The 24,379-nt window shown below is 39.7% G+C and overlaps 2 protein-coding genes across 2 annotated transcripts; one reads left to right on the top strand and one right to left on the bottom strand.

The window, feature by feature from the left end:
* Positions 1–49: 49 nt before the first annotated feature.
* On the bottom strand, positions 50–1,748 carry LOC114566024 (tripartite motif-containing protein 16-like). Its single transcript, XM_028594366.1, has one exon. The coding sequence runs from the start codon at positions 1,703–1,705 to the stop codon at positions 50–52; it is 1,656 nt and encodes a 551-aa protein (XP_028450167.1). The 5' UTR covers positions 1,706–1,748.
* A 4,895-nt stretch (positions 1,749–6,643) lies between these two features.
* Positions 6,644–24,141, top strand: stard3nl (STARD3 N-terminal like). The gene is made up of 9 exons (XM_028593245.1): positions 6,644–6,823; positions 14,486–14,862; positions 17,994–18,071; positions 19,420–19,497; positions 20,022–20,075; positions 20,649–20,766; positions 21,785–21,883; positions 23,035–23,101; positions 23,191–24,141. The coding sequence occupies exons 2-8, from the start codon at positions 14,659–14,661 to the stop codon at positions 23,088–23,090; spliced, it is 687 nt and encodes a 228-aa protein (XP_028449046.1). The 5' UTR covers positions 6,644–6,823; positions 14,486–14,658; the 3' UTR covers positions 23,091–23,101; positions 23,191–24,141.
* The last annotated feature ends 238 nt before the right edge of the window (positions 24,142–24,379 follow it).

Raw genomic sequence — 24,379 nt, 5'->3', positions numbered from 1 at the left:
TTTCAGAATGAAAACACTGAATGTAACCCATTGTCTGTTAAATGACTGTCTATTTGAGTTTACAGAACTTAGCAGTGGTGCCACAAGATAAAAACCAAAGTCCAGCATAGAGAGGCTGAGTGAATGTGGTCTGGACTCTGTGGAGGAGAGTCATGGTGTCAGAGACGCTGTAGAAGGACAGAGTACCTGCCCTGTGATCCAGGTACACTCCTAGTCTGGAGGACAGAGAACCTGAGACGGGAGTTTGGACTTTGTTGTACATAAAACTTTTTCTGTTACAATCTAACGCCCAAGACTTGTCATTCAATCCAAATCCACATTGACCCGAGCTCCCTTCTCTGCTGATGTTCTTGTATGCGACTGCTACATGAACTCCTCTTCCTGTCCACTCCACCTCCCAGTAACAACGTCCGGTCAGACTTTCTCCACTCAGGACCTGTCGACAATCAGTGAATCTGTCTGGGTGACGAGAATAAGACTGTTCTTCTATGAGTAATGTGGCTTTTCGGTTCCCCTGAGATAATAACAGATGCCTGTTCACTGTATTTGGATCCAGTGTGATTTCACATGAATATTTTAAGAAGTCAGCTCTGATCTTGGGCTCTGGTTGTGGCAGTAAATCATCCACTGATGAGATCCATGTCCATTTTTCTCCCAGAATGTCTTGTAGCTTATCTCTGAATTCTGACACAGCCGCTGTCACATCCTCAAAGTAGCTTAGAGGACGGAGATCTTTACTGGATGAGTCTGTAGATTCACTGAGTGGTGACAGTGAGGAGTAGTTTTTCAGAAACTGGGTGTGATCCTCTGTGTGTGAGATCTTCTTCATCTCAGCGTCTTTCCTCTTCAGCTCAGTGATCTCCTGCTCCAGCTTCTCCTGAAGCTCTTTGACTCGACTCACTTCACTTTTCTGCTGGAATTTGACCTTCTGCTTCACATCAGAGCTTCTTTTCTCCATGAGACGGATCAGCTCAATGAAGATCTTACCACTGTCCTTTACTGCTTTATCAGCAGAGCGATTGATAGCCTCCTCCTCCTGTTGAAGCAGCTTCACATCTTTCTCTCTGTCCTGGATTCTCTGCTGGATGTTTTGTTGACTCCCCTCAAGCTCTTTCTGCCTCTCAGTCCTTTCTGCTGCAGCTGAGACTGTGTCGTGGCCTTTATGTTCATGCACAGAGCAGAGATAACAGATACAGTGCTGATCAGTTCGGCAGAACATCTTCATCACCTCATCATGACAAGAGCAGAAGTTATTTTGGAGCTTCTTGGAGGGCTCCACCAGCTTGTGTTTCTCAAACGCAGAGGAGTTATAATGAGGCTGAAGGTGTTGATCACAGTAAGAGACCAGACACACCAGACAGGACTTGAGGGCTTTCAGTTTTCTCCCAGTGCAGACATCACAGGCCACATCTTCAGCTCCAGCATAGCAGTGATCAGCAGGAGCAGCTTGGAGTCCAGTCTTCTTCAGTTCCTTCGCTACAATGGTTAACTTTGTGTTTTTCAGCATGACTGGCCTCGGTGTGAAGGTCTTCCTACACTGAGGGCAGCTGTGGATTTTCTTCCCATTCTTTTCATCCCAGTGGCGTTTAATACAGTTCATGCAGTAGCTGTGTCCACAGGGAATAGTCACCGGATCCTTCAGTAGATCCAGACAGATCGGACAAGAGAAGGTTTCTCGGTCCAGCTGAACTCCTGACTGTGCCATTTCAACTGGCAGTGACTGTGTGTCCGCTAGTCTGTGTTCTGACTTAAATATAAACTCTGTCCTTTTGTTACTGTTCATTTGCTAATGTTTACTAATTAGGTCCTATCAGCTCCTGTTCACACGTTAGTTACACCCATTTTTACACGTGCATATTAATGAGGGGGAGGGAACAAGTGGACAGTTGTTTGAGAGCAGGAAGAAGAGGTAAGGGTTTGCAAGCTTTCATGCACTCCAGCATTAAAGGGGCAGTGCAAATGTTACTGTTTTTGAACATACAGTGAAGATAAGAACAAAAATGAAATTACATATTGACATGGGGAGTCATTTCAATTGCTTTCAGCTCCCAGCACTTGAAGCTAACACTGCAACAATAAGCAATATCATTAATAAAAGAGTTTTTAATGTTCTCTCTGGAAAGGCAGCTCCTTCACAGCAATTTTTAAAATCTGAATAATATATAATGGCATAAAGAAATGTTCTGTTGCGTAAAGATTAAATCCTTGCATTACTGTTTTAAATTCAATAAAATAGTCTCTTAAATAGAACCATCTCTAAAAATCCATACTAAAATAAGGTGAAACGAAACATCAGATTATCCCCCCATTTTCTAGCAGCATGATGATCAAATTTCAACCTTTGTTTTATATTTAAGGCAGCAAGTTGTGATAAATGTCATCGTTGTTTGGCTATTTCTTATAATGTTAAGAGACAAATAAAATATTGTTTCATTAGTAATCTGTTGATGCCTGTGATTCCACTATCTTTGTAGATCTCATTTCAAAATGAGTTAACAACTAGTTGCTTTTAGTCTGAGTCTAGACCAAACTTACTTTGAATATAATGTGTAAATAAATAGAGACGGAAATAAATGTGTACATATAAAAGTCCCCTGAAATAAATAAAAGTAAAAAATATGTTTGTAGTATGTATTTAACTATAATGACTTGACTTATGAATTAATATGTTTATATTTATTGCCTCATTTATGTATTTCATGATGTATTTCATAGCCATATTTATGTATATTTATGTAAATAGGTGCAAAAAAGAGATGATCAGTCGCTCAGGAAGTTAGGCTACAAGTTTCCCTCAACTGCAGCCTGGGTTAAAGCAAAACTGGTAGGCTACACCGGTGATGTTGCCTTGGAAATGTAACATCCTCTCTCAGAAAATGAAAAAAGTGGCATTTCTTCATATCAGTTTTCTAATGATTTTATTTTTTGTTATCTGAAATAGAAAATGAAAATCAAAGCATGTTTTAAATTTCTCTCATCCCCCTGCCAAACAAATGCCTTGTATTTCAATTTAATTGAATTGAATTTAATTTAATTTTGTATTTTAAAAAGAAAATCAAACAACCACTCGTTTTTTTGTTTTTTAATACCCGTTTTATGAAAGAACAAGCAAATGACCAAAAGATACACCGACCGTAATCATCAGTTATAAAATGCATTTAACTGATCTGGAGTTTTTTTCTGGGCTTTGTTCGTAGCTGCCCGTTGCATTCGGCAGAAACAGGTTCTGAATGTTCAGGAATGTTTTGGGGGACGCTTGTTGAATTGTTCAGGGACAGGTGAGAATAGTCCTAAATGTGGGGATGCAGGTGTTCTGGGGGGGAGGGTGGAGGGGTAGTATATTAAGTAGAGAGCAAAATAGGGTAGCCACATTCAGTGAAATGTGTACAATGGATTAGGACTAATTAATTTGCATTGACATTATTTAGGTAAACTATCTGCCCTGAACTCCTGGTCCACCACCCTATCTGTTTCTTAAAGATATCTTTTATGAAATAATACTTTTATATATTATTTGTATTTTATGATGGACTTACAGTAAATGTCTGGAGTCTGCACTTATTGGGAGGCAACCATGGCTTGAGTCATTCAGAGAGAAATGCAGGTGGTATCAGAAGAGCACAAAGCTGTGGATGAGATGATGATTCCCTTAAAGGGGAAATTAAGTAGCATTCAAGTTCTACATGAAATCCGGCTGCTGCCAACACTACAATAAAAAATAAACTGTGGACTGTGGTTAACTGCTCCTCAGATCTCTGCACGGTAAATCCAGACTATCTGTTGCATCATCTCAGAACCGTTACTGACAAATTACTAGCCCCCCACTGAGCTAGATGTTGGAGAAAATGAAAACATGGCCCTCCATTTCACTACTCGGCTACTATTACTAACATTAACATAAACAACAAAGATTTTCACGAAGTTCCACTTCCGGGATTGCTCCGTTGCCGACGTAAATTCCGCCGGATTTTACTAACTGGTTAACTGCTCCTCAGATCTCTGCAGGGTAAATCCAGACAGCTAGCTAGACTATCTGTCCAATATGAGTTTTCTGTTGCACGACTTAAACAACTTTTGAAAATTGGCACTGTGGCTGTGATCACTGTATGGTGCAAAATAAGCACTCAACCCTACAAATGAAGCATTAGCTGTTATGTATATGTGATCGGACAATGCCAGTAGAAAAATAGAAATTGTGCATAGTCATGTATCTAAACTGAAAGGTAAATTACACAAAATAGATTGTTTTTTTTGTTACAAGAATATTCCAAAATATCAATACAGTAATCTATTCTTACAGATAAGCAACCTAAACATTTGTGCATTGTAACAACATTTGTTCTATATCCACAATACGCGCGGCTCTATTTTGCACCATTTGCATTGGTAAGTTATCAAAGGCAGATTCAGATTTTTTAATTACAAATTTTTAAAAGTTCAGTACCGGACATTCACAACAACAATTAACAAATATTTGCTTAATGTATAGTAATGCATGGAGAATGCGTCCTGGGCAGAGAAGGAAGTCACTCTCCTGCTCTGTGTTGTAATCAGAGCTTCTCTGTTCTTTGTTTTGAAAAAATTCTCTTCAGTTTTGAGTAAAATTTGGATAGAAATCCAAGCATGTATAAATATTTGTATAATTTGCCAACCCTGGTTCACAGAAAAGCTAACGCTGGAAAAGAAAGAAGCATTCAGGAGTGGGGACAAAGACAGGTTTAAAAGGTCAAAGAACAGGTTTATCAAGGCTGTTAGAGAAGTTAAAAGACCGTACTCTGAGAAACACCAACGGCAGTTCTCCGCAAACGACTGTGCTTCTGTCTGAAAGGATCTCAGAGAGGTCACCAACGGCAATCCTAAAACTGCCCACTCCACTATAACGACTTGTGCAATAACCTGAATGAGTTCTACTGTTGTTTTGAAAGACAATTGGACATTCCTGACACCAACAAGGACATTCTCCATCCTGGACAGGGACATTAAAGGCTCTGACACACCAACCAGACGGCCAACCTTTGGCAGAAAAGGCAGTCAGACTGACTGGCTCCCAGAGTTGGTCCAAAAACCGTGTTTTCTAAAAGTTCCAACCTCCGGTGGATTTGTGAGGACTATGGTTAGCTGCTCCTCAGATCTCTGCAGGGTAAATTCAGACAGCTAGCTAGACTATCTGTCCAATCTGAGTTTTCTGTTGCACGACTAAAACAACCTTTGAATGTAAACGTTCCTTCCCGAGGCTATTTTGCAGCGGCACCGTGGCTCCATCTGGCGCCTAGCGCCGCCCAAGACGATTGTACTGGTTGGCTTTAAAATCGACATCCACTGAGCCAAAGTGCTTATGTTGACATTAGTTAGCTCGTTCTTGTTTTCTAACTGCGTCGTGAGGTAGCCTATAGTAACGTTAGCTTAGCTGGGAGCTTTATAGAGATAGCTAAAGGTAATGTTATCTGCCCTACAGCTGTCAGAGTTAGTTTCGACTTCATATATTACCTTCTAACAGATGTATTCTCAGTAACATGACAATCTGAAAGAAACAGGTTGTTTATAAATCACTAAAATAGTAGTGACAGCACGGTTTGGCTTCGTTATTAATGTAGTTAGCATTGTTTGTTACTTACTTAGTTTATGACAAATCGTTTCGGCTCTGCTTTCTAAGATTCTATGATGTCATTGTGCTAACCGAGCACCTTTAGCCTCTACAACAGAGCCGCTTCACTAGCTACACTTGTTAGATACTGTTTCATTCCAGAGTTCTCTGTTGATTTGTGTTTGTCGCAGTGTGCATGGTGGAAAATGAATGTAAACAAAGTTGCGTGCAGGTCCCCTCAAGGCCAGGCTGATGTTAGAAGTCCCTCTAGTGGACGGAACGTATAACAACAACCGCATGGTTGTAGTGGCATTGACAATCAGTCCTTCCAGAAAAATTCGAATGGTATTATAGAGGAAGATTGACAGCTCTAGTGTGGACTAGCCAGACCCTCCTCTGCAGTGCTGTAGAGGAAGGTCTGGCAAAGCGACACTAGCTTTACACGGTTTGACACCTATTTTTGATATTTTGTTCCTTTTAATTTTTGTCTCCTGTTGTGCTTCCTGTCTGTAGCTACGTGTTTTATTTATGCTGCTGCCTGTCAGGTCTCCCTTTAATAAGAGATTTCTAATCTCAATGGGACTCTCCTGGTTAAATAAATAAATGCAAATTATTATTATTAGCCTATATCATTCCTTTGGTATGTTTTTTTGTACCAGTGTTGATTGTCTGATTATTTTACATTCGTTTAATTAATAAAAAATATGTTCGAAAAAGTGGAAATTGGGACGAAAATAAATTAACTTCACTTCACAAATTGTTGACTATTTAAATTTCTGTGAATGATTTTTATGTATGTGATATATATGTGTGTTTGCTTTGTTATGTTTGGCTAAGCTACTGGATGCCTACAATTTCCTTCGGGATGATTAAAGTATCTATCTATCTATCTATCTATCTATCTATCTATCTATCTATCTATCTATCTATCCATCTATCTATCAATCAATCAATCAATCAATCATCCCCCAACAGCTGCTGATCTCCAAAATAGCCACCAGGGAGCGCTACGTTAAGTGAAAGACGCATGTCAACGATTGCTCCGGCTACAGACTTCATATCCCAGAATCCTTCGCGTCCGCTTCTTCCTTCCGGGCTACCTCCATCCTGTCCGAGCCAGGCGACAGAGAAACGGATGACTCGTCTGCTGCGTTGAAGTTAAAACCTGCCGACTGAAACTTTCCTAACGGTGGTTCAGACAAATTATTAACTCTCCAAGGAGCTAATTAGTTTGAAAAGGTAAGTACCCTAATGTAGACTTTAAAAAAAAACGGTTTTCATACACGTCTTCCAGCTAACTAGCTAGCTTAGTTGTTAATGATGAACTGCTGGTAAACAACGCCTCTTCTTTATTGTGGTATAATAATTGAACGACAGCTCCAGCATCGTTATGTGTTTCCTTTTATGCCATCCTTCATTATTTCCTTTCATATTCTGGTCGTTATTTGCCTGTACGTCACGCTAAGTAGCTCAAATGTTAAGCTAAGGAGTCCGTAATGCTGCTGCTGCTGTTGTTGTTGTTTTTGTTGTCGGCCTCCTCTCCGCCTCAGCTGTTTCATCGTGCACGTTTCCTGCTTGTGTTTTTAAAGAAATCCGAAAATGTCAAGTTATCATTGTGATACAGGGGAAAGCGTCATGCAGCGCAGCTTTTAATTTGTAGCTAGGTCACCCTCCGTGTGATGTCATCATCGTTTGCTGAACCAGTGGTGGAAAGTAACATGGAAGTACATTTACTCTCAAGTGCTGTATTTGAGTACAATTTTGAAGAAACTTGTACTTGAGTATTTCCATTCTATGCTACTAGCTCTACTTTCTACTCCACCACATCTCAGAGGCAAATGTTGTACTTTTCACTCCACTACATTAAGGCTACTTGACAGCTGTAGTTACTTTGGTAGATTCAGATGACTAATTCAACACACAAATCCCATTCAGTTCTGTTTATTTAAGAAGGGGGCAGTCCAGATGAATAAAACACATGATTTTACATGGGATAAAAATGCCAGAATTAGCCAAAAGACTATTTTTCATCTGTAGTCCCAACTGTCCTCGATACTAAAAAGAATTTTTAAAACCCAAGTAAACAAGAAAGAAAGACACAAGCGCATGACAAGACACGGCACAGAAGCAAAAAGATCAGCAACGAAACAAACCGCCGAGCGGAACATGTTACAGGGTCAAACGGCAGATCTTCAAAGTTTAGAAAAGACGCAGCTGTTGAGAGCAAAAACAGCAGTTTTGAAATCAGAGGGGGAAAATAAAATGTCCTTGTGTGCTTTAACTTAAGTAAGATTTTGAACTTTAACTCCCGCTCACTGTCTAACTTGCAAAGTTAAATATGTTTGGCTGGCAAGTTGCAGCGCTTCGATACTAGAACACTTCTTTCATCCAAATTTTGCCCGTTATGAAATTTATCTTTGTAAGTTAGACAGTGTGAGGGAGTTTCTTTGCAACTTTTGAACTACTCGTCTCTCTCCGACACGCCTGTCTCATGTAATGAATGTGTGAAGTATTTTTCAGTAATGAATTTATACTTGTAACAGATTCTTTTTACACTGTGGTATTGCTACTTTAACTTTTACATTACATATCATTTAGCTGAGGCTTTTATCCAAAGCGACTTCCACAATTAAGTGCTTTCAACCCTGAAGGTGCAAACTCCAGAAAACAAGTAGTAAGTGCAAGAACATTAGCTTCAAATAGGGCTGTGCAATTAATCGAAATGTAATCGTGATTATGATTTCTGCTCCCAATGATCACAAAACAGAATAATCGAGAAAAACAATTATTTAACTCATTGCGTTTTGCAAGTAAACTCTTATTTCTCTTGTGTTCTGAATGAAAAAATAAAGTTTAAATAGGAAAAATATTGAGGCAAATTTCAGTGTTTTTTTATTTTTATTTTTTTATTTTTTACTGTTGCTTTATTGAACTTTTTCCACTGTTTTTAAGTTCATTAATTGCGACATCTTTCCAGAAGTTAACGAGTAATCTTGTCAAGTTATCGTGATTTTAATATTGACCGAAATATTCGTGAGGTTTTTTTCCATAATCGAGCAGCCCTAGCTTCAAATAAGCAAAACTACAAAGAGCCATATGTTTGAGGTGTAGTCAGAAGAGAAGTGTACAAATCCGTCAGTGTACAGCCTGTACATCCAGTTTTACAAGATATATATATATATATATATATATATATATATATATATATATATATATATATATATATATATATATATATTTATATAATATATATTTATATATATATTTTTTTTTAAACCCTTGTGTTGTCTTCCCGTCGGCCGTGAACTTGTTGTCCTTCCGGGGAAACAAAATTGAAAATAGTCTCTTTTTTTTGACATTTTTGTCGCTTTCATTTGATACTTTTTTTGTCGTTTGATAACGTTTTTGTCCCTCCTTTTCAATGTTTTTTTTTTTTTTTTTTTTAAATACATGGTCAATAAATGTAATTTAAATGACAAAACCCTAATTTTTGAGTTTGAAAAAAAGCAGAAATTATGAAGTATTTTGACTAATACTTAAGATCAGAGGATGTTGAGTGAATCACAGACTGGTTTATGTCAAAGTTTAGTCAGGATGCTGTTTTTAAAACCATTTAAACACTTTCTTTCAAATGCTATGACATTGAATAAAACACCCCAAATTCAATGGAAGTAATCATTCATTTTACCTGCAAATAACATGCATGCATCCAAGTTATTTTGGGGCAATTTGGTTGTAAGAAACTCATATTTCTAATATAAAAAAACTTTTGTAAATGGGTTAAATTTGACCCGAGGACAACACAAGGGTTAAGTGCAGTATAATTCACGGTTTGGATATTATTGGGCCTTGAGAGCCAGACAATATGTATCATGTTAGGATTGGTGAAATCCAAAACACTGAAGGTGACAGTGAGTATGTTTACTAAAGGTGTCACGATTTTGATATTAATTTAAAATCGACCAAAATTAAGTCACAATCTCAAACTTTGAATTAAAAAATGGAATCGTCAATGCTGCCACGCCCCCGTGTCACGTCCGGTCGACTTGTCAAGCGGGAAAAAACACACACACACACACACACACACGTGTTGAAGTGCTGTGAGTCAAACGCCTCTAATTTAACTACAGCCAGTCAAAAGATAGCATGGCGACTGCAGATGCAGTAGACCATGATTTCTCCATAATATGGGCACTTTAATAAATGTAAAAATCGAACCGTGAACTTAGCATTGGAAATTGAATAGAGTCCAGGATTTTGAGAATCGTGACACCCCTAATGTTTACATGCACTATCATGTGGACACAAGTTAGTTCCTTTCTGTGTTAATTGTCAGTCAAACGTCAGCTTGACGAGTTCCTCTTCCTTGTAAATTAAGTGGCCAAAGCTGACTCCGAATCAATTAATACAGCTTCAAGAACCCAAATCTAATTAATTGGATTTTATTCAATCGTGTTATCATGATAATCTTTTTATAAAGAAAGAGCAGGTAGTCATTAGTCATGCTTAGAAACTGATAGTCACAGCTCTGGTGTCACCGTAATATCCTCAAATATGCTTCGCTTTTAAATAAGCGCATGGTGTTTACAGGGTTTCTTCTGCATGGCTGCATTCATCTGCAGATGGACGATTACGCTGGGGAAACGGTTTCACAAATGTTTCAGTGTTGGTCACTAATCCGTACAAGTCCTGTGACCAGCAGGCGACTAAGATTTAAGTTTAACAATATAAAGTTATTTCACCTTTTGTGTGCCCCAAATAAGTCCAAAGGAGTTCTTATGTAGCTATAAAGAGGACGTTTTATTGTGAAGGTTTGGGGATTTTGTTCTGCTTCTGTTGTGATCGATGTTGGGCCCTGTATGAGGGTCCTCTCCCGTTCCCTTTAAAAGCCAGGCGCGTTTGGAAATTGGCACATCGTTATTATGATGACGGATTTGCACCGTAATATTATTTGTAATCTTTTGCATGTTGAGGTTGGCCTCTGGCGATTACGTTTTGTTGCACCAGCAAAGAAAACAAAGTCTGAGGTGTGGAGAACTTTTGACCACGTGCATACTGAGAATAATGGACCAGTGTATAAATGACTCATTCTTGACAAAAGGCAAAAGAGCTGTGTGTGTGCGTGCGCACATTTGAATAATGTCGGGCCGTGTTTCCTTTAGGATTTTTTTTAGCCCCCATGAAACAGAACTGACACTTTGCTGCAACACAAACTAATATATTTATTCACCTCTATTCACACACACAATGAGGCATATTTTCAGTTGTGATTGAACTGTATTTTTGAGTTACTATATAGGCCACCTTTGATCTTTACATATAGGCTAAGCATTCTGTAGCAAATAACAATAAACCCACTATTAATTACATTATCTTAATGCAGTGTAACTACTTCAGCATGTTAGTAATGCACCTAAAATACAAACGTTCTCCGACATGCACTCTAACAATGCAACCCTGTTTCTGATACCGTGGGGGGCAGAAATGTTGCAGTGGGGGGCCGCCATGGTCAAATCAACAGAGGAAACACTGCTTGGGATACTTTCTTGTTGTATACATCTGTGTATGTTGTCTCTTTTGCGTGAGATATCCTGAGAAAATAAAAGCTTGAGTAATACCTGTATTGTGAAATACAGATTCTCTTTGGGGGGGGTGGGGAGTCATAGAAACCCTCAAAAAAGGAAATGGTTTAATCAGGATAAACAAAAAGTATAAAAGGAATGTGAAGACGAAGCTAGTTATACTTTCAGGGGAAATTACAGTATTTGTTTTGACGTGTGTTACAGCGTGTTGGCTATTTGTCGGCCTTCCTATTTTGATAAAAAAATTGACGCTGTCCAGTAAACCTCGGGACAGTTTACTAATCATTTACAAAATGCAGTCCTACGCTTAGGTGTTCAGCTGGATAATCTGTGTGCTGTCAAGTTGGAAATGTAAATTTTTTCTAATAATTACTTCTTCTTACAGAGTTATTGCAATGGATTTATGGTCACGTAGTTCTGAAAACCTATGCAAAGTAATTCTGAGATGAAGCGGATTTTCTACTAGAGTATAATGCACAATATACAAGAAAACCATGAGATCACGTGCAGCCAACCACACAGCCAGCTAATAACGCTGAAACCAAACTGCATGTGTGACTTACAGTTAGTGCAAAAGAGCAACTAGTTTCACTTCCTATAACAAAGACAAGTGTTATGGAGGTTAAGGCCAAAGGTCATAGCATCCAGACCAATAGAAACTCTGTTATTCAGATCATGTAACACCTCTGTTTTTCCGGTTAGACACCAACATTAAAAGAAACATCAGTGAGTATGTTTTGCACAGCACACCAATGTTCCACTGAATATGACATTCAGAATTTGATACAGGTCATGTAAACGGCTTATTCTGGTAGGATATTCCAAATATAGCATTTTCGGATTAAAACGTATGGGATGTTCTGGTATTATTTGGGTTTTAGAGGCATTCTTTAGACACAGATACAGCGCGTTTGGAATATGTGTCTCAATCTGAGTTTTTAACGCAGTTTACGGCCTCTTGCCTGTTTACGGTCAGCTCTGTGCGTTGCTGTTAGGGATGTAACAATTACCAGTGTAATGCTAAACCACAATAAAAATGTTGACGATAACAATTACCGTAGCCTACAAGGGGCGAAGTTGTAATCATGGCGCTAGGAGGAGATGACTAACCTGACTCCTCCAGATGGATTGCTTCGCATTTGCTCAGCATATCCATCTGGGAACTTTCCGTCGGAGAACTTTTGGGACGGTGCGAAAATCCTGGTTAGCTGATTGGATAAACCATCGGTCTATCACCACCTATAGTTGGTGATAGACGGGCCAAATCAACCAATCGGATCAAACTCTTGCCAAAACCAGTCGGGAGAAGAGCATAAAACATCTTTTCATCCGAGAAAAGCCTCCAGTGCCATTTTTTTTTTTTTTTGCTCTTCTTTCAATGAAGGAATACTTTCTAATTCGGATAAAACTTGTTGCGATCACTACGCTCATCTCATCCGTGGAAGCCGCCAGTTTAGACTGAACAGTCGCTTCTTGTTGCGTCAAGCCTAAACCCGCCTCAAAACCAACGCTGATTGGTCGGTCGTTTGGCGAACGGCTCCAAATTGTCTCTATTTCAAGATGCCAGACTGATCTGCGAGTACAAAAATGGAGCTCGCCAGATCAGGATGGTCACGAGGCTAGGAGATGACAGCACTCAGGACATTTGTCGGCCTATTGCCTATATTTTTGTTACCCTTTTTAAAATGATTTCAGCTTGTGTAGGCCTCTCAGTGCTTTCTGAACATATTGAACACACTTATAAAAATGCCACAATAATACCGAAAACGTGATCATTTTGGTCCCTATAACCGTGAGGTTACATTTTAATACCGTTACATCCATAGTTGATGTAAACAAACCAACCAGCCAACAGTTTGCAAGGCTGCAGACCCGATAAGAAGGACAAACACAGCTACTATTAAACATTATGAAAGACTTGTATATCAATAGGTTTTTGGATATGCGCCGACCTTTTCAAGAAGCTGGTTGAAGGAATGAAAGAGGGACGCTGTGTTTACATGGTTCATCAAGTCCGCCGCCGCTGGTAAACTTAAAAAAATCGTATTTTGCACGGCTACATACGTAAATGTAGTCACTGTTGGACCTTACTTTACCTGTGTCTGAATGAGAGCAAATCTCTGCAGACGGGTTCACCATCTGGTGGAAAGACTGAAACCAGAAGGGTGGAGACTGTTAGAGCAGCAGATTCATGGCCACGGTGTTTAACCCCCTAATTCCTCCAGTGGTTTCCATTTATGCTGATACATTTGGTTTCTTTTGTCTAGGCCAGTGGTTCCCAACCTTTTTTCCTGGAAAAAAAAAAAAGCTGTAGCCTGCCTACAATTTTAAGCGAGAACAAAAATAAATAGTTTTTATACAGATTTTTTATACAGATTATATATTCTAGTGTATTATCATAATTTGTTTAACGTGCAAATATTTTTTTTATTTTACCTCAACCTCAAACCAGATCAAGACTTGCACCCCTGTGATCTTTGCCGACCCCCTGAGGGGTGCCCGGACCCCAGGTTGGGAACCACTGGTCTAGGCTTTTAGATGTCTGAGATATCTGCATGCAGCCGCATACAGTGGAGTTGAAAAGGAATTTGTTTGTGGTGCCTACAAAGTCGCAAAACGACACAGCTCCTTGTTCAACCAGAAACCTTTACTATGACTTTAGACGTCAGTCTTTGAACTATTTCCTTTAAAAACTGCGGTGAGGAAAATATATTTTCTGCTATTTGGCTGAACTGACGCTAGACTTATACGTACTCTCCTTTTACAATAGCTCTTTAGCAGCTAAATGTTAGACTCTCTTCACCAGCTTTTCACTACTCTCGCATTGCTAGACCTTCCTCCACAACGCTGCGGAGGAAGGGTCTGGCTAGTCCACACAGCATTCTGGGATAGGAGAAAACGTGCTATGGTTTATTGGCATTTCTTTAAACCAATCAAAATCGTCTTTGGCGACGCTAAGCTCCGGACAGAGCTGCGGTGCCTCTGCAAAATAGCCTCGGGAAGGAACTTGTTTTGGTGGAACGTGTATTTTCAAAAGTTAAGTCGTGCAAGAGAAAACTCGGATTGGACAGATAGTCTAGCTAGCTGTCTGGATTTACCCTGCAGAGCTCTGAGGAGCAGTTAACCGTAGTCCTCAGAAATCCACCGGAGGTTAGAACGCCAACACGGTGACGGACATCCGGCCGAAAAGAGGGACATCCCGCGGAATTTCTGGCGGCACCTGAACAATCCCGGAAATAAAACCTTGCTGTAAAGTGGATAAATCTGTTGTTGTGAAATCATATATTTTTTTTAACCTTTTTTGTCTTCCTTCCTGCAGATGCAGTGATGAAGTTAACCTCTAAAGAGTGAGTCCACATCCTAGAAAACCGGCCTGGCTTCCTGTTCCAATGTCCCGCCACCTGTGACTCCAGCTGAGTGCACCTTCTGTTGACCAGCAGGGCGGCGCTGGCTCTTCTCGGGGGGGGTGTCGGTGGGGGGTTGAGACCAGAGATGGAAAGCCGATGCAGCAGTAGCGCCGATTCGCGGCTGGCAGGCAGGGGGCCCGGGTCCAACAACAGCACGCCTTTCTGCGCGAGAGGGGATTCATACGAAGCTGGGGAGAAGAAGTGCATCTCGGACGTGAGGAGGACCTTCTGCCTCTTCGTCACCTTTGACCTCTTGTTCATCACGATGCTCTGGATCATAGAGCTCAATGTAAGACGTCTGTTTGCGTTGTGGATGTGTGTCACACACTGAATGCCTGGCTCAGCGGTAATGAGAGTTTCCATTTTGATTTTATGCTTTTTTAAAACCCCTAGACAGAGATGGCAATGTTAAGAGACTTAATTACAGGTGGGTGTATGGTCGGATGGTTTTGAAATGGCCGTGTTTAGGCTAAATATTCTCTTTCATTTCCAAACAGACACTTAGAATACTATGCCAAAAACACAATGTCAAAGGGAAACTAGTTTGGTTTTTAATTCGGCCGTAGGGAGACTTGTAACAAGAGAGAATTGTAAAGTAGTTGTCAATTCAGTTCAGCTTAATTTCAGACACACAGGTCCATATCAGTGTAAAAATATGTAACACAACAACACAGACAAAGACAAAAAAGTTGTATGAATTAAATTTCATAAGATCAAAGCACATACAGCACTTCCAAAAGCAAGAAGTGTGCCTTGTGTCACTCTGTGTGGGCTCAGTTAAAGCCATTATAATATTTTTGGAATAAGTTAAGCGACAAATACATTTGTACATAAATTGTCTCAACACAGCATGAATGGTGGGAACATTACTAGTCACAAACATATCACTCACATTCTTTCTCTTTGTTTCCCTAACTATAGCTGCACCACCGCTGTATAGAGTGGAGTACACTAGGCTCTAAAAAAGGGCAGTGTTAACATCGTCTGTGAACATGTGAAATTTGCGTGCCACCATATTGGCTTGTGCACACACAATGTCAGACAGACATTAGCCAAACATTAACATTTTCATGTATTGTCAAAAGCATCGGGCTGACCCTGTTCATCACGAGTCATTGTATTTTATGTAGCACTTTATCAGATAAGCCACCCTCAAATTTAAGTTATATAGCTACAACTGTACACACCGTAACAGCTTTACGGTCCAACATTTTAGTTTGAACTTTGTTGAGGCCGAACAGAAACAGGGCAGATACTGCTCAAGCAGTGGATCAAGGTTATAAACATTTTGCCCTGAAGGAGGAAGTGATTTGACTGTGGCACACATTCCCAGAATGCTCCAGTTTAAAGTAAACCTTGAATACTGTAGCACATACAGTACATTTTGTGTTGCTGTATTTGGAAACATTCCAACCAATGACTCACTTTGAACAGTAACTATGCTCACAATCCAAATGCTGGAGCTTTCATTATCAAAACACTATTAAACCTGTTGGACTGCAACTCAAATGTGGAATGCTAAATGGTTTCCTGCCTCATAGGGCTGCACCATATGAGGAAAATCTGCGATAAGGTTGTTGAATATCGCGATAACAATATTTCTTGCGATAAATAAACAGATATTAAAGTGTACTCAGTTCTGCATTTCTGCTAGTTTCAGTATTCTGCTAAAATACAACAAATTGTTTGTAGAATTTAAAACAAACAAAAGGAAATCACATACAACATTATTTTATTGAACAAATTTAACATAGAATTGAATATAAAAGGAACCACTAAAAAAAGAATGACCGTATCTTTTTGAACTGTAATTTTCTACTGATATTTTCATTCAACTAACAGTGTCTTTTGCGATATGTTGCAGCTTTTTGCGATGTGTATATTGCGCCAGTTGATATTGTGATAACGATAAAAAAAACGATATATTGTGCAGCCCTACTCTCTTACCTGTGACGCTAAATGTGAGCTCTGTGAGATGTTTGGTTGTGACGTCACTCTGTTCTGACCAGGGTCAGGTTTGGGAACAATCGGCAACAAATATAGTGCAAATAGTGCATAAGACCACAAGTAATCGAGTTATCAGACTAGATTCAACTTTACTGCCATTGCACAGAGTGCAGGTACTAAGAGAAGAAGAGAAGGAGTTCAGCATGTGACCAGAAGTGCAAAAAGTGCAGAGTAATGTACAGAATGATATACAGGATATATATATATATATATATATATATATATATATATATATATATATATATATATATATATATATATATATTATTTGCTTCGCCATGTTTTGGTTTCGCGCTACCAGGGAGAGAAGTAAAGGGAAGGTTCTACGCAAGCGCGCAGACTTGGTGGTGTTGTGCGGCAGTGCTTTACACTACCACCTAGCCGCCTGGTTTGCATGCCACATCGAATTTCACACATTTTTGGGTCACCATATGCACGCAGATTTCCCCAAAATGCTCGTCTAAACGCGGAATAAAAAGTGAGAACGCAACGCCACTTTTGCATTTTCTTTTGAGATCTTTTCCGTCTAAACATAGCCTCAGGTGCACACATTTGAGTAGGGGTTTAGGGGTCCTCCATCAAGAGAATGTTACTTATGTTAATGTTAATTTCACATCATTATGGACCATAACTCTGTGTCTAAAACGTTGGGGGGGAAAAATAAAGCAGATAGTAAATAAACAACACTCAAAAAAAAAGACAAAACTAAAGAAGTCCACCTACAACTTCAAACATTAGATCTGAGAAAAGTAATTTGGTAACATGAATTTGGCTGGTAAGTGGTGCCCAAAACTAGGGACAGACCGATTATCGGCCCCATCAGATTATCGGGTTTCAGATGATCTGTATCAGCGTTTTATTTTGCCTGATAACCGATGAATTAATGAATTAAAAATGGTTCTACTTTGGCTCGGCTACAGCTCTGTGTCTGTCCCTCTGCTTTGGTTTGACTCCCCACTGAGTCTGACTTAAAGGTCCATACAGCACTCTTCACAAGTAAAATAACTGATCAGCTCACTACTTTCATTGAATTTGGGTGTTTTATTCAATTTATAGCATTTGAAAAAAAAATGATAAAAGAACATTAAAAAAAGTGACAAAAAGGCTTCTAAACTGTGTGATTAAAAAACAAAAACTTCAAATGAGTTGCAGAAGAAATCGACAAAGACATCGAAAAAAATGACAAACAGGGACAAAAGTCTAAAAAAAGAAAAAGGTGACCAAAGCTATAGTGACGATGAAAAAACAAGTTTTAATTAAAAAATTTGGACCCAGAAAAGTTTTAAGTTGCATGGTCGACAGGAAGACAACACACACAGCTTAAAGAGTCTCTAGCCTCATCATATGTTAAATAGAGGCTAAAACTTTCATCTGTTTCAAATGGCGTTCTCATCGGGGGTTTGTGTTTGACAGGTGAACGGCGGCATTCAGCAGCAGCTGGAGAAAGAAGTCCTGCACTATGACTACCACGCCTCCTTCTTCGACATCTTTGTAAGTTCTTACTTTTCCTTCACATTTTAATTAGTTTTTTTTGTGTTTTCTAAAAGGTCCCATGGCATGAAACTGTCATTTAACATTAATATGAGTTCCCCCAGCCTGCCTGTGGTCCCCCAGTGACTAGAAATGGTGATAGGTGTAAACCGAGCCCTGGGTATCCTGCTCTGCCTTTGAGAAAATGAAAGCTCAGATGGACCAATCAGGAATCTTCTCCTTATGAGGTCATAAGGAGCAAGGTTACCTCCCCTTTCTCTGCTTTGCCTGCCCAGAGAATTTGGCCCACCCATGAGAGAGACAGACATCATGGCTTTCAAACGAGCAAAGTGGCAGTTGGTCAAGGCCACAGCCAGTGCAGCCTTGATTTTTGTCCACTAAAAGTGTTTTATTTATTTATTTATTTTTGCTACTAAAAGGCTCAGATTGGTACTAAAAGTGTCTGACAACGTTATTGATCTCAGGACGTGAGGTCTTGTCACAAATGCATGGGGAAACGGGGTTGAAAAAATCGTTAGTAACCCTTTTAAAGTGCTCATATAATGCTTTTTGGCTTTTCCCCTTTCCTTTATTGTGTTATGTATATTTTTGTGCACGTTATAGGTTTACAAAGTGAAAAAGTCCAAAGTCCCCCCCCAAAGGGACTTACCATCTCCAACAGAAAACACTGTTCACCAACTGCTCCAAACAGCTCTATTGTAGTCCAGCCTTTACTTCAGAGACCAACGTGGTCACTTTGGAACACACGTTATAATGCTCGCCTAGCTGCTAGCATGGCACGCCCTCATACTCTGCTTCTGACTGGCTAGTAGTCCTTACCTAGTTACTGCTACGTGTGCGACTCCCTACAAAGATGGAACAGAAGTGAGATGTCTCACTCTGTAGCTAAAACAGAGAGCTCAACACACAGGGTGAAAAGAGGAGCTGCAACAATGTGCAGTACAACATAAATATGGTGTTTTTTGAAAATCAAACCATGTAAACCTATTCTGGTACAACCTCTAAATACAATTATGTACCTGAAAATGAGCATAATATGAGCACTTTAACTGTGACCAGGAGTGTGAGGAGAGGAGGAGAAATAAATAAATTAGTCAATAAATAATAATAATGTTGATAAATATGTGCAATATTCTGTACTTTTGGGGGGCTCTATTTAAAGACCATATTTAAGATTCATTATTTTGTTTCTTTTTATTTTTCTTTCTCTTATCATCCCCTTTTCTTCCTTCCTGTCTTTTCTTCCTTCGTACATTCTCCATTTCTTTTGCGTTATTTATCCTCCTGTCATTGCTTCCATTTTTCATTCCTTAACGTGAACTTCTTCCTCCCGTCTTTCCTCCCTCAGCTGCTGGCTGTTTTCAGGTTCACCACTCTCATCCTGGCGTACGCCGTCTGTAAGCTTCGCCACTGGTGGGCCATCGCAGTAAGTTGTCTATATGTTTTTCGAAGACTGTGATATGACAGTATTTCTTTATTTGTGCCAGCAGAGGGCGCTGTTGGGTGAAAATGAGATTAGCTTTTTTATATTGATAAACAATTTTTAAGAGGGGTCAGTATTTGTTTATATGCAGTGAAAGGTCAGACACCAACACTGTTGTTGTTGTTGTTGTTGTTGATTACCTGGATGTAAATGAGGGGTTCAGGGTTTCCTGTATTTCTGTGTACTGGTGCTTTTATCCGTCTAAGGTCTCAGATCGAGATACGATGTACTTTGATGTCCCCATGGGGAAACTTTCCATGGGCCTTACAATCATTCATTCATTGAAATAAATGTAATATATGTACTAATTTGAGTGTCCTCGATTTTATAGTTAGACATATAATACTTTCCTCTCTCTTATGGTACATAAAAACGAAAGGATAATGTTAATTGTGATTTTATAAAAACGTGATGATACCGCCTCTGCACTACGAGTGTCTCTACTCCGTGTTTCCTCTGTTGGACAGATCACCACTGCAGCCAGCTGTGCTTTCCTGATTGTTAAAGTCATTTTATCAAAGGTAAGAGTCGACTGACCAACTATGATTTAAAAAAAAAAAAAAAAAAAAAAAAAAAAAAAAAAAACCTTTCTAGGTAGTTTTTTAGAACGATGGCATCAAGATAAGATAAGATCAACGTTATTGTTCCACATTGTGGAAAATTTTGCTTGGGCCAACCCCCATGCTGCTGCTATTACTATCACAAACATGCATACAGTACATACAGTACATGCATACACACACACACACACACACACTGGAGTATGTATGTCTGTGAATGACTAGTTGTTGATGCATAACCTGTGTAACGTATAAAACATAAAATATTTCATGGTTTATATGTTATATAGGTGATTAAATGATTATTCCAATAAACGTGAAAGCCCAGTTTGTTAAGCTGCTTGGCTCACTGACGCTGATAAGATTTACTCCTTAGGTATTAGAATTTGGTATTGAATGACGATTGATTGAGAGGCAATTCTGTCGGTGCCTAAAAAAGTTATGAAAGCGGTTCCCAACCTAATGGAGTGTCCTGAAAACTAAAAGGTAAACTACTACTTCTTCTTCTTCTTCTTCCTGTTCCTCTGTGTGCAGCTGCTGTCCCAGGGGGCCTTTGGGTACCTGCTGCCCACCATCTCCTTCGTGTTGGCCTGGATAGAAACATGGCTGCTCGACTTCAAGGTTCTGCCTCAGGAGAACGAAGACGAAAACCGTGAGTCACCGTGACGCAGCTCTTCTCTCCGCTAATAATCTACTGTCATTACTGCTGTTACTACTGTTATTACTGTCGTTATTACTGTTATTACTGCTGTTATTACTGTCGTTATTACTGTTATTACTGCTGTTACTACTGTTTCTTTTGGCAGTTTTCAGCGGTGATGCAGAATGAAAGTCTGCATAATTTAGCGGACTGTTTTTCTGCTTGGGTCGGAGATGTGTTAACATTCTGGGTTTTTCATTATTTTTATTAGTTTAAAATTCTGCAGAAGACTGTGTCCACATCGGGCCCTGTCTCGCACCCAACGCAAGTGTCTTTGCTAGTTTAAGACCGGCGCAGTTGTCATTGTCCCGTCCAGCGCCCGCGTCGTTTAAATACATATGCACCTGCGCCCATGGGCGTGCTGGTCTTACAGGGAGGCGTGTTCAGGTGCATTCTGGGCGTATTGCTATCTTGAGGCAGCGGGAAGTGATCGCGCCACTCTTATTCTTTATTTTATAAAGGACAACACACATTAATGAACATTTCTGTGAATGTGCCAGTATTAGCCAGCCGGCTAATTTTCAACTGTAGTCCTTTTGGCCAGATGGTTTTAGACCAGAGCAACAGGGAAACAGGAAGACATCAGTTCAGGTTAAACTACAGAGACCGAAGTCTACAAGACACCACACAGACAGCTAGAGCAACAAATAAGCTCTCTCAGTTATCCATGCAGAGCTACAGGAAGCAGCAAGACATTAGCACAGTCACACATCAACAGCATCCCCATTCAGCATAAGAAGCCACGCGAGCATCGGAACACAGCCAAGCAGCACGGAGCCGAGCCATCTTCTCGCACCGCTCAACCACGCAACGCTGTAGCGCGCAGTAATAAAAAGATGAAGTAGGCTACATCAGTCATGAGGGAGGAGTTAATACGGCACAGGTTAATAAGATGGTGATATCATTGTTGACTCTCTCCTGCTGTTAGAGGAGCTGCTCTTCATGCTCTTCTCTCCTCGGTGCGTTTCAGGATATCAGTCCATCATGGACGCCACGGAGCGAGTTCCTCCCCTGGGACCGGGTCCTTTATCTGACGGACAGTTCTACTCCCCACCAGAGTCCGTGGCAGGTCTGTTCACTCACACCGACATGAACCCCAAAATAGGTCACCCTTTTCTAGGGTCACATGCTTGTTTTCACCTATTTTGATTTCAATGGTGGGTTTCAGTTTTCCCAGGCTTTGTCAACGTAAAATGAAGCCACACCAGAGCTGCTTCCTGTGCTCCAAGGCTGCAACACAACAAGCGCCTGGCCGCTACGGAAACCCAAACATGCGCATGTTAAATTAGGATAGCGATGATCGGATATGAAACCAAATCCTCCAAACGATTCCAATAAAGTAAACAATTCTACTGGAATCGTCATTTTTTGAAACAATTCCAAGTAGGAATCGGTTCTCGATGCCCGATCCTAGCACCACTACTAGAGATGGCCCGATACCATTTTTTGCTTCCCGATTCCGATACCTGAACTTCTTCATCGGCCGATACCGAGTACCGATCCAACACCAGTGTGTCCTATATTTTATTATGATTTTAACAGTTCTATACTACTATCCCTGTATGGATGTGATATGATGTATAACAGCTGTATACTACTATCCCTGTATGGATGTGATATGATGTATAACAGCTGTATACTACTATCCCTGTATAGATGTGATATGATGTATAACAGCTGTATACTACTATCCCTGTATGGATGTGATATGATGTATAACAGCTGTATACTACTATCCCTGTATAGATGTGATATGATGTATAACAGCTGTATACTACTATCCCTGTATGGATGTGATATGATGTATAACAGCTGTATACTACTATCCCTGTATGGATGTGATATGATATATAACAGCTGTATACTACTATCCCTGTATAGATGTGATATGATGTATAACAGCTGTATACTACTATCCCTGTATGGATGTGATATGATGTATAACAGCTGTATACTACTATCTCTGTATGGATGTGATATGATATATAACAGCTGTATACTACTATCCCTGTATGGATGTGATATGATGTATAACAGCTGTATACGTTACGCGTTTTAGGCAGTATCGGAGCCGGTATCAGAACATCTCTAACCACAACACCAAAGCAAACTCCTTGTACGTGACCCGATTTGGATTCTGAACACTGATTTGTTTCTCTCTCTCTCTCTCTCTCTCTCTCTCTCTCTCTCTCTCTCTCTCTCTCTCTCTCTCGTGTTCAGACTCTGACGAGGAGCTGGACGACAAACACGATCCAGAAATAGGACTCATCCAGTAGCGAGCTAACAGGTAAACGGTACACAGCGGAGAGTCACGGGTCCTCCTTGAAGATGATGCCGTTACCGTCGGTATCTGAACCCTGTTTTTCTTCTCCTCAGGATATCCGTTGTACTACTGAGGGGAATCTCTGCCTTACACGTTCTGCCGTTTCAGCTTGGATTCACCTCAAAGACGTCTCTGTTTATTCCTCCTCACCGATGCACCTCTGTTTCTGATATATCGGCCTGCTGCATGTGCACCCGGGACTGGAAGAAGTGCCGCTTAAAATGCAACGTCATTAATCACGACTCATTCGTTTTCAGGGTGTTTTTTTTGTTTTTTCCCTCACATTTAATAAAACTCTATAGCTCAGAGGGAAATAAATATGAAAGGATATTTATACACAAACTGGCACGTGTCTCAGATGGGAATAATTAGAATTTGAATAAGAATTAAGTCAATAAATTTGAGATCTATTTTCAGTGTCAAACCCATAATTCAGTGTTTTTTGTTTTTGTTTTGTTTTTTACAGTTATTTCTTCTCTACGGTATTAATGTCTTATATTTCCAATGTCATGTTTACTTTTAATTTGGGGATCATTTGTACGTGCTTGGGTTTGAAGTCACTGTAAAGGCAAAAATAGATAGACTGGCCAGTATTGAGCTTATGGATCACGTTTGAAGCAAACGCGAGACGAAATATTAACAATTTACTGTGTTTAATAACTCTGAAATGTATCTGACTACTTCCGGGTCTTTAAAAAGAAGGTGAAACAACTCTGTGGAAATTTTAAGAAAAATTGCCTGCTTCTGGAAGAGTGAAGTATTATTTTACTTTAAAACTAAATGAGCCATAAAATGTGCGGCACTTAAATATGAAGGTTTGAGCTGCTCTGTGTCAACTGTTAACTGCTCTTAAAACGCTGCTAGTCCACACAGAGGGAGCTCCAAGAGCTGAGAAACATATGTGTATATATAAAAATATATTCATGCATGCCTTGCAAGCCAAGTGGTTTTGCTTTTATGAAAAGCTTGTCTGTAAAATAGAATCAATAAAATGTGAAATCTTGTGTGTGTGTGTGTGTGTTTTTATTATACTTTATTCTGCTTTTTGGTTTGTAGCGTTAACATTCTCAACTACAAAGGCCCAAAGTTATGAAAAGCCGACAAGTACTCAGCTCAAGTAGACCTAGCAGTACAGTAAGACACTATGAAATACTCCGAGTCCTGAATCAAAAATCTTACTACAGTCAGATTACCAAAAGTAAACCTATGCATTATGCAGAATGGCCAATTTTATAATAATAA

The sequence above is a fragment of the Perca flavescens genome, chromosome 12, assembly GCF_004354835.1.
Source record: "Perca flavescens isolate YP-PL-M2 chromosome 12, PFLA_1.0, whole genome shotgun sequence".
Lineage (NCBI taxonomy): Eukaryota > Metazoa > Chordata > Actinopteri > Perciformes > Percidae > Perca > Perca flavescens.
This window is presented reverse-complemented; position numbering and strand designations above follow the sequence as displayed.